We start from the raw sequence: 11,282 nt of genomic DNA on the forward strand, positions 1-11,282 counted from the left end.
CCCTGGAGCCAAGCGAGTTGGTGATCCTGGTGACAGGCGACAAAGATGAGCTGGGCTGCTCCTGTCTCTGGCAGGACTAGCCGGGGCGTGAAGCGAAGAGGGGTTTGGGCGCCGCTGGAGGGCAGAGACTGGGCTTTGGCGCTGTCCAGCTCTGGGGAGTGCCCGCCTCGCTCCCTCACGTGGTGCCGGCCCCCTACCGCCGGGCAGGGCCTGGCCTGGAGAGTTGGGGTGTGATGTGGGTGGCTCCCCGCAGACACTCTAGCTGCAGCGGTCCCAACCCCTCCCCCGCCGCCGCCTCCAGGCGGGAAGTGGAGGGTGGGAGTCACTGGAGCGTGATTGCCCGAGGCCCCTCCTGTCGCTGCGGGAGCTCCATAAAAGCCCTGCTACAACCCGCTCACGACACCCCATCACCGGCTCTCACACCAGGGAGAGGTGCTCCGGACAGGACAGCAGAGTACTCGCTGCCCCGCCGCGCCCGCCCGCCTGCCACCGCCGTCACTGTGAGTGCCCTCGGGCCTGGACGGGAGCCCAGGGGTTCGGTGCGGGACCCTGTCCCACCCTCTGCGGAGCCTGGGGCGCTGGGAGGGCCGCGCCCCACTCCCCAGCCCCTGCTAGACTTGTGGGGTGCTTTCCCGCCCCTACACGCTCCAGCCGCCCCGGCCACTCGATTCCACCTGCCCTCCTGGTCCCCTCTGATCCTACAGCGCCCTTCTCCCAGACCCTCCCCTCCCGGCTGGGTGGTCCTCTGGGTTGCCTTTCGGAGGAAGTGGAGGGAGAACTCGCCCCCCCTCCCCCGCCCCCTTAAACCTCAGGTGGCGGTTTCCTGGGGTCTCAGCCTGCAGGGAGGTTTCCCAGGCAGCGCCCCTGAGTGAAGAATCCTGTATCCTGGGCGCAGCAGTCCAGCCTGGGATCCGACCTGAGACCCCCTGGCCCGGGCGCAGTTCTCTCCTCTCTCCCCCAAATGGCCACCCCGAGTGGTCTCAGCCGTCTCCCCCGGCGCCTGCAGACGCAGACCAGAAGTCTCAGGAAGAAACTTTCCTCCCGGACAGGGTTTGGGGAAGGAGGACAGGAGAGTGATGTCCCTTTACGCAGCAGGGGGAACTTAACTATTTACAGGGTCTAAACTGGTGCCTCCAACTACAGGACTCTCCGCTGTGACTTGGACCGAAGTCGCACGGAGTTTCCAAGTGGAGTGGAGGGGGCGCGCAGATTGTACCCTAAGCCGGGCGGTGCTGGCCACACTCGCTCGCCTCTGTATCGCCGGGTCTAGCTCGTTCCGGGGGTCCTGGGTGTTAGCAGGGGAACAGGCTCCGGGAAGCGAGGGGGGTTGTGTGTGGCATGTGTTCTTTAACCCCCCGACCCCTTTCCCTGCACCTTTGGTGCCCTCAGATGCTGGGGAGCAAGCGACTGGGGCTGTCCCGCCTGGCGCTCGCCCTGTCCCTGCTCGTGTACCTGGGCGCGCTGACCGAGGCGTACCCCTCCAAGCCGGAGAAGCCCGGGGAGAACGCGTCTGCGGAGGAGCTGGCCAGATACTACTCTGCGCTGCGACACTACATCAACCTCATCACCAGGCAGAGGTGGGTGGGCCGGGAGGGACCTCCTCCAGGAGCCTTCTGTCCTGCTTACCCAGGGTCCTGGGGTCTCAGAGAGGACAGGGGCCATTTCTTCTCCTTCGCTGTATCCCAGGGCAGGACCGAATCAGGACGATCAACCCTCAGGGAATGTTTGTAAAAGGCACTGAGTACTTTCCCTCTGCAGTTAGTCACAAAGTCCCCATCCCCAGAATCAGGTTCTCCGCACTGTGTGTCTGGCATCCCCTCCTACCCATCATCCCCTTGCCTTTTTTGTTCTTAGAGCAGTGGGGGTACTGTTTTGGAACCAGGAAGGGTAAGCACCAGGTGAAGGGTGGGCAGTGCCCCCCTCCCCCAATGGCTGCAGGGAAGCCAGAGGGCAGGGTGGTCCAGGAAAAATAACAAAACCCAAGGAGGAAAGAGCTGGTTGATACAGACATTGCCAGGTTTTCCAATCTGCCCAGAGCAAATGGAATGACAGTGTTTAGGAAAAGACAAATAGAGCTATTTTCTTCTCTTCTGTACTGTGTGTGTCTCAGACCTTTACTTGAAAATTCTGGTCCAAATAAATAGAGATTTAGCAGAAAACAAGTTGATCTAAAATGCGGACATTTGCCCATTTTATAGCAGGTGAGTCCTGAAAAGAAAGTGTCTGTTGGGTGCTTTTTTAGGTAGGAGCTTATTGGTCTAGTCACTCTGGGGTGATTCCAGAGATTGCATGGAATTCAGGAAATTGTAAACCTCATGCCGAACCTCCAGGAAGCTGAAATGAAATCCCACATTTTCACTCTCAATGTCAAATATTAAGCAAAAATTCAAATCCAAATAATTTTACAGATAATCTAGGATTTAAAATGTTTCTAAAATTTGTTCATCTTAGTTCTAGATCATTCAATATTTTATTATTTTAATTCTCAAGATCAAATGACCTTAATAAGCTAAAAAACAATGAACCTTTTAAAAGCACTAATGCTATTTAATATATTTAAATTATGTTTTATAAAGTGTTGTTTTTGTTTTTATCTTATTTTTGCTGTGTACAAGTCAGGGAATAGTTGGAATGGATGCAAAGAGGGGAGAATTTCTATTTCTTAAATAAAGTTTCTTTTTTATGTTTCATCCAAAAGCTGTTTCATCCTGAGAAGTTTTCTAAAAGATCCCAATTTACATAGAATCAGAAATACATGAGAGTACCAGAATTAAGTAGTATTGGTTTATGGTCCTTGAAGACTGATAATGTTAATTAGTGAAAAGCAACAGAGTTTTATATCCTAATAGACTTCTCAGAAAGTTAATTGCTTTTAGTTCTTACTTATGCTATCTTACAGACCAGAGAAAAGAACTTGTACAAATAAAAATGATATTGTTCTTTTCTAAGAAAACCCTTGTTAGTTCTTTAGTTTGTCATTTATAACACCCAGGAGAACTTAGTTTTGAAAAGACAGTTGCTATAAAGCTTTATCATTATACGGTATAAAGCTTTAGCATTTCAAAATGTTTTCCTAGGAGTTACTTCGTTCAGTCTACCTCAGAGCTTTGGAGTGAGTATATTTATCTCCATTTTACTAAGAACATTTCATGGAATCTTTTTAGGGGTGATGAAATTGGAGCCCTTCTACTCATTTTCCTTGGATGTTGTCACCACCATCAGCAGTCAATATGACTTCCAACATCTTTGATGAGAAAAAAGGGGAAGGGACTTGAGTTTCATGGGAAGAGATTCAGATTCAGTGGAAATGAGTTGGCCCTAGAGTAGAGTTTTTGTCTTATCTTCATATAAATTCCTCCTTAAGAACTATTAGAGGTTTATAATCTGCACCAATAATCTGCATTCTGTATGTGTATTGCCTTCCCACCATACACACCCACTCAGATGCACATGTTGGTATTTTTGAAGATTATGGTGTCATTTGTGAATATATGTTTGACTTTGTCATAAATGCTCTCTTTCCTCCCTTTTTCCACACACTCCCATGTTTTTAAGCTGTATACCCTGGTTCACTACTTCCAAAAGCTGCATTATTTTTTTCTAGAGCATGGTAGATCCACATCTTGTTAGATCAGTGGTTCTCACCTCAGGCTGGCTTTTTGCTCCCATGATATTTGGCAATGTCTGGAGACATTTCTTGTTATCACAATGAGGGGTGGTGCTACTGGCACTTAGTGGGTAGGGGCCAGGGATGCTGCTGAACACCCTACTCTGCCTAGGACAGCCCCCTACCACTAAGAATTAGCCAGCCCCAAATGTCCATAGTGCTGTGGTTGAGGAACCCAGTCCTAGATAAGTGTTTCTCCACCCTGGTGACACCTTGCAATCATCTGAGAAATTTAAACAATATGCTGATGTTAGGCTGCACCCCTGTCCAGTTCAGTCAGAACCTGAGGGTAAGGGTGGATCTTGGACTTCATAGCAATTTTAAAAGCTCTCTCATGTGCAGTCAGGATTGGGATTTCCCCCCCTCTACAGAATCTATACCTTTGAAAATTAAAGCATTGTAGAGAAAAAGGATAATCCAGAATAAATTAGAGAAGGAAGAACAGTGAACAGTGCTGTCCTGTGCAAATCCTGCTATTATAGATGTAGTTTCTTTACCTGATAAATTGGAGAAAATATCGGCCAGTTCTTTCATTCACTGGAGCATGATGAAGATAAATGAGTGAAGGTTGCCCAAGAGTTTTAAGATTAGTAAAATCAACTGATGGACAGAATACGCAAGTATAAGCAGCAGCCTCGAGTCGATAAGACAGCTCCAGGAAATCTTTGAGGAAACCTCACAAATGATGGGGACAGGGGAGTCTGCTTATTTTTTTCTTCCCTTGGGTCCCAGAAAAGGAGCAATAATAGGAAGATTTCCCCCAAAACTTAGTTTAATTGTGCTTGATAGGCAGTCAGAATATGCCTTCTGACAGCTCTGTTCCTCAGTTTTATCTCTTAGCTAATCAATCCAGCCAGGCTAATCTCTCATTTGCGAAAAAAAAGCGGCTGTTGGTGTCCAGTGCTTTTTTTGAAAAAGGGGCAAACAGCCTCTTTAAAAAAATTCAATTTAGTACTGTAGATTTGTTAGACGAGAGAGAGAGAGAGAGAGAGAGAGAGAGAGAGAGAGAGAGAGAGAGAGGACGGAGGCATGGATCCATTTACTCACTCACCTGGAGAAAGTAACATATGCCATCCTGACAGGAAAGCATAGCCTTGCATTCAGATATTGTCCTATTCATATCCTGCAACAGGAGAAAAAGGCAGATTAAAATCATAGCATGGCATATAAGCATAACCAATGGACGCAAGACACTGGGGTGGGGGAGCAGAGGGGGGTGAGGGCATGTGGGGGGGTAGGGGAGGCAAGGGCAGGGGGATGTCAATGGGGGAAAAAAAGGAGACATGTGCTACTATTTGTAATACTTCAAACAATAAAATAAAAACTATATGACTACTTGAAGCAAAACAAAACAAAAAAATCACAGCATGAGAGAAAGCTTTTAGCTTGTGGTACCCCAAATAAATAAGGAAAATATAGAACCCAGGTTCTATTGCTATCTTTAAGAAAGTGTAGATTTCAGCAGCAGCAACTTGCATTTGTGTATCACTTTGTCACTTTCAAAGCATTATGACACACTGCATTTTCACAAAGAGTCTGATTTAAGTATGTTATAATTTTGTTTTTACAAATGAAAAAAACTAAGATTAAAAGACACAGGTGGGTCTAGAACTTTAGTCACCAATTTTGTTGTTAGAAATGTTTCTTAAATATCATCTAGTCTCTTTAAGATTTAAACTGCTGTATATCATTAGAACTATAGCCAATTAACTAATTATGGAAACATTAAAATCATACTTTGATGTACTTTTATTTCCTATCACCTAGTTATAAATATGTCTACACATATATTATTTGTGGTATAAAAAGACAAGAATTTGGAATTTTGGTTGAGTTTAAATAATCTGCTGTTATTTAAGTATGTAAAAATTATATACATATTTAATTCGAAGTCATATTTATGATGTTTTTTTATTTTTTACTTTTTAATCGATTTTAGAGAGAGGGAGGGAGGGAGAGAGAGAGAGAAAAACATGGATGTGAGAGAAACATCAATCAGTTGCCTCCCACATGAGCCTCAACTGGGGATTGAACCTGAAACTAGGGTATGTGCCCTGATGAGGAATCAAACCTGCCACCTTTTGTGTATGGGACAATGCTCCAACCAGCTGAGCCACCCGCCAGGGCATGTTTTTGATAATAATGTGTGCTTTGTGCACCTAAATTACTGTTAGCAGATAATTAACTGAAAATCAGTTTTAGATTTGATAACCCAAATGGAAGACCATCTTCTTTTTTTCTAAATATTTTTATGAATATTCAAAACTTGCTTTAAAGAATTTTTTTGTTGTTGTTGTTAGATATGGGAAACGATCCAGCCCGGAGACACTGATTTCAGACCTCTTGATGAGTGAAAGCACAGAAAATGTTCCTCGAACTAGGTATGGAAGGGCTAGTGTGGGGACTTTGGGGGAGGGAAACCAGAGAGGGCTGCTTGGGGAGGAAGCTTTGGAACTGAGTCTTCCAGACCAGGTAGGATTTGGAGAGAAATGGGGATGGGGAAGAAGGTGGGAAGGACCTGTCTTTTCATGTAGTCATTTGTAAATCTCTAAACTGTGGGGTAATATTTCCTACTGCAAATTATTTGGTGCTCCTTGGAAAACTTTAAATATAAGTGAATTTTACTGCAGAAATTACTCTATGGAGAATTTCTATTGGGTTAGAATTGGGGGAGCATGAATGAGTCCCCATCTCTACATTTAAATGACCAATCATCCAATTTTGGCTGGCATAATCTTTGTTTTTTATATACTATGTGGAGTGTCTGGATATCCGAGAACATGTCCCTCATGCGTCTTATTCCAATCTTTCTGGTTTTACATGAAACTGTAGATAAATTACAGGGAGCTCATTTACTTTTTAACATATTTTAGTTCAACTGATGTCACATAGTAATTTATTGCATTCAATGAATGAATGCTGAACAATGTATTATTCTTAGGGGATTGTGGCCTTTGGACTTTCTTGGAGGGTTGACTGTTTTGGGAGGAGATGCACACCAATATCTAAGGGTCAAACATGGGGCCAGGACCCTCTGGTGCCCCTGGACAAGGAGTTCTGCTAAAAGGAAGCCTGGTCCCCCTTGGTTTTCATCTGCTGTCTCTTGCCTCTACCCCCAGTTAGATCACATGGCATATAGCTCATCTATTTCTGTGGTAGCTTGTCTGCCTTAAACCCAGAGCTCAACAACGGCAAGAACCACATTCCCCAGAAGAGGTCACTAGAACACTTGCTCAGTGAGTGTGACTGGCGAGTCACTCTTCATTGGGGTTCCCATTGGAGGTTAGAGCAGATGACCTGCCCTCCAACCCTTCCTCTGTTCCCTTGTGCAATGGCCAGCCAGGGTGAAGGTGCAATTCCAGAGATGTCAGGTTTGTTTTCTCCGAGGGAAACAACCATTTGGACTGGAATAAAGTTGCAGTGCTCATGTCCCTGGAGGTACCAGCCACATTTCAATAACAAACGCAAGGGAAACAAATGGAAAATTCATAAGGATTGCTTTTACATACTAATCAATAAATGCTTTTTCATGTTTCATGGACATGTGTATGGTGTTTGCTATGGTAAAAAGCTTAGGGTAAGCTATACTCTGTCTACTTAGGATAAGAAAAAGAACCATCCAGACCTACTTTGTTTTGTGGCCTGAAGTTGCACAGTTAGGGCATGAAATAAAGTTAATTGCTCCCTGATTGACAGCCACAATCAAGTGCAGTTAGAAGGAAACAAAACCTGACAGCCTTGATGTTGCCTGTGGATGCTATTTTATTAAAAAGGGTTCTTTATAGTCCAAATACACAGCATCCAACTACATAAAAAGCCTTGAAGGGAAGCAAAGGAAGCATATTCAGAGTTGAGCAACAATAACTTTCTTGTTACAGTTTCGTGTGGTTCCTGTAGTTTTGATCTTCAGAAATACTGCAGGGTTCTTTGATAAACACAGAGCCTTTTAAATAGTCCCTCTGAGATTTACCCGAGACTCCCATGGCCACGAGTGAAAGCTACTCAGCTGGGTCTGTGCACGTTGCGCCACTGTCTCCCGCTCTGATATTCCACACGGAATGCCAGTGGGAGCCCTTTCCACAGTTTCTGACCATCTTTCAGTTCAGAACAGAATGTCTCGCTCTTGCCAGCCCCCTAGGAAGCTGGGGAGCTTCTCTTACACGCTCTGCTTCTTCTATTGACAGGCTGGAAGACCGCTCTATGTGGTGATGGGAGAGGAAACTTGTTCTCCAGGCTTTGCCTATTTTCCAACCCCAATTTCATTATGTTAAGCTAGAGTCTGCCTGTCCTCCCATTGCAAGCAGCCCCTGTGCTCCACTCTACAGAGCTCTCCTCTGTCATCGTTGTATATATGTGCGTTTCAATAAAGTAACATGCATTCAAAAGTGTGTGCTCCTCAATGAAAAATCTGATGTTGCGACAGTGAGCATTAAGTTTTTCATGAAATCAGTCTCCCTCAAGTAGCAAATTCAAGGCTCGTTTCACCAATATTAAAGCAGTGGCTATGGAAAATATAAAGATATGATCATTTGTGATGGCCAAGACTTAGCTGTGTGTGTGTAACAGAAGTATTTGGAAACATTGGACAGGGAAATGCTAGTTTGGAGCAATTTGATGAACTCCTCCTGCCATGCACATGGGCCCCTTGTTAACTTCATTGGCCTATGCTGTCCACAGACAGGATTGCTGTCTAACAGCATTTTCTGAAAAACGTCTTCTGTCTCCCCTGTTTAATGTGGTAGCCACTAGCCACCTGTGGCTTTTGAGCACTTGAATGTAGCTCATGCAAATAAGGAGCTGAGTTTTAAATGTTATTGAACTTTAAATAGCCACTTGTTTCTAGCAGTTACCATATTAGACAGCTCAGGTATACATAGTTCCTTAGGCTACTACTCTTGGAATTTGAGTCATAAGCAGAAATACACTTGAGTTGGATGATTATGTTTTCACACAACATGGGGTATATTAATCAATTTAGCTAAAGGTTATTAAACCTCTTCCTTCATGTACCAATTTGTATGAGCTTAGTTTTAAATCACTGTTACTAGATTCTTACATGTAATTTTTAAATAAAAAAAATGGGACTTTTCCACCACATCTGAATGCCTGAAAGGCTAAACAGTCTACATTGTACGTATAACTCTCCCCTTTTCACCTCATCATGCAAGAAAGAGGACTAACCCTTCACACCAGGTGAGCTCTGTGGTGCTGATCAGTGGCTTCCAGGTTCTCTGACCTTCATCTTCTCTCAACTTCTGAGTCCTCACTTGTGGAATGGGAGTAGTAAATCCTGCCCAACTTTCCACATGTCTATACTGGGAATAAAATTCAAGTTACGATATTGTTATAAGTAAGCAAGAGTAGGGAAGTGGCTAAGGATGATGTTCTTGATGATCCCTGTGCTGAGTTACAAATCCCTTGCTACAGATGGAAGGTTGTGTCCCTCCACATCCATATGTTGAGATCCTAATCCCCAGTGCGATGGTATTTTGAGGTGGGCTCTTTGGGGGTGATTAGAACATGAGCACACATGAATAGGATTAATACCCATATAGAAAGGGACTCCAGAGTGTTCCCTTGTCCCTACTATCACATAAGACACAGTGAGAAGACCATTGTTCATAAACCAGGAAGCAGGCTCAAGTGGCAACACTGCATTCCAACAGGATTCCTAGTAGTAGTACTCAAATATTTTCAGCCTGCTGATCCTCTCTGGAATAGGCATAAAGGCACCAGATCACCCACCTGTCATTGCAAATAATAATCCTCACTTCAGTGACAGTGAAAACAACTCCAGCTTCATTAATGAGACTAGTGACCCGGTACACGGATTTGTGCACATTGAAAGGAAATTAATTAGAAGGTGGCCGGAGGGGCGGGACTGAGTGAGATGTGCCAGACATGCCCTGGAGCCAACCTCCCACAGTCCCTCCCTGGCCAGCAGCACCAGCGGTAGTGCCATGGCTTGAAGGATGTCTGCGGAGTGAGCGGAGTCCCTCTGGCAGGTGGGGTCCCTTGGCCTGGCCTGTGGGGATTGGGCTGAAACTGGCTCTCCGACATCACCTGAGGGGTCCCAGAATGTGAGAGGGCAGTCTGGAAAGTTGCTGTCATACAGGGTGTGGAACACAAATGTAAATGTGCAGTGAACCAGATTTAGGGCAACAGTGCCCCAGCAACAACATAACCCACGGCCGAAGGTTTTGGGGTGCATCTCCCGAGAACCACCACTGCCAAGTCACTGCAGCTCGGCAGCTCCTTTGTTGAATGTCTGCCCCCTGGTGGTCAGTGTGCATCATAGCAACCGATCAGACAGACACTTAGCATATTATACACACACACACACACACACACACACACACACTAGAGGTCCGGTGCACAAAAATTTGTGCACTCAGGGGGGTCCCTCAGCCTGGCCTGTGCCCTCTCACAGTCTGGGACCCCTCGGGGGATGACCACCTGCTGGTTTAGGCCTGCTCCCTGGGGAATTGGGCCTAAGCTGGCAGTAGACATCACTCTGGCAGCCTGGGAGCCCTCGGGGGATGTCCACTTGCCAGCAGGGAGAAGGCCTAAGCTGCAGTTGGACATCCTTAGTGCTGCTGAGGAGGCAGGAGAGGCTCCTACCACCACCGCTGTACTGGCAACCATCAGCCTGGCTTGTGGCTGAGCAGAGCTCCCCCTGGTGGTCAGTGTATGTCAAGGTAACCACTCATTCCCAGTCTTTCTGCTGTTAGGGTCAGTTTGCATATTACCCTTTTATTATATAGGACAGAGGCCTGGTACTTGGGTGGCGGCTGGCTGGTTTGCCCTGAAGGCTGTCCCAGATCAGGGTGGGAGTCCTGCTGGGGTGCCTGGCCATCCTGGGTGAGGGGTTGATGGCTGTTCACAGCTGGTCACACCCCCTTCAGGGTGGGGGTCCCCACTGTGGTGCCTGGCCAGCCTGGGTGAGGGGCTGATGGCTGTTTGTAGGCTGGTCACACCCCCTTCAGGGTGGGGGTCCCCACTGAGGTGCCTGTCCAGCCTGAGTGAGGGGCTGATGGCTGTTTTCAGGCTGGCCACACCCCCTTTAGGGTGGGGGGTCCCTACTGGGGTGCCTGGCCAGTCTGGGTGAGGGGCTGAGGGCCATTTTCAGGCTGGCCAAGCCCCCCAGCGATGGAAGCTCCCAGCCTCTCCTTTTTTTCTTTTAATTCTGGGGTTTATTTACCTTCTATAATTGAAACTTTGTTGCCTTCAGCGGAGGCCAGAGCCAGCAGAGCAGGCGGGAAGCTTGGCTTCCTCCATCGCCGGGTCAACCAAGCCTCCTGCTTGCTCCAGCTCCGTGGCTGCCGGCCGCCATCTTGGTTGGGTTAATTTGCATATAGTCGCTCTGATAGACTGGTGGGCGTGGCTTGGGGGCGTAGCGAAGGTATGGTCAATTTGCATGTTTCTCTTTTATTAGGTTAGATAGTCTATAAACAGCACAACTCTATAAGCATTATTAAGCTCTCCTCTCATCCAAACTCTATTAAGTATAAATTATTCATAACTTTTTTGCAGATGCTGTTACATTTTTATGTTTATCTTTACAATGCCATGACACATTCAAGCAGATATTTATTCTGCTGATTTTCACATATAA

The 11,282-nt window shown here is 46.3% G+C and overlaps 1 protein-coding gene across 1 annotated transcript; it reads left to right on the forward strand.

Annotated features, from left to right (window-relative positions):
• Positions 1 to 349: 349 nt before the first annotated feature.
• NPY (neuropeptide Y) lies at positions 350 to 8,030 on the forward strand. Its single transcript, XM_070425164.1, has 4 exons — positions 350 to 500; positions 1,390 to 1,577; positions 5,968 to 6,048; positions 7,852 to 8,030. Exons 2-4 carry the CDS (start codon positions 1,390 to 1,392, stop codon positions 7,874 to 7,876), a joined length of 294 nt encoding a protein of 97 aa, XP_070281265.1. The 5' UTR covers positions 350 to 500; the 3' UTR covers positions 7,877 to 8,030.
• Positions 8,031 to 11,282: the final 3,252 nt, after the last annotated feature.

Source organism: Myotis yumanensis, unplaced genomic scaffold, assembly GCF_028538775.1.
Source record: "Myotis yumanensis isolate MYYU_CA2020_CCGP unplaced genomic scaffold, mMyoYum1.0.hap1 SCAF_9, whole genome shotgun sequence".
Classification (NCBI taxonomy): Eukaryota; Metazoa; Chordata; class Mammalia; order Chiroptera; family Vespertilionidae; genus Myotis; species Myotis yumanensis.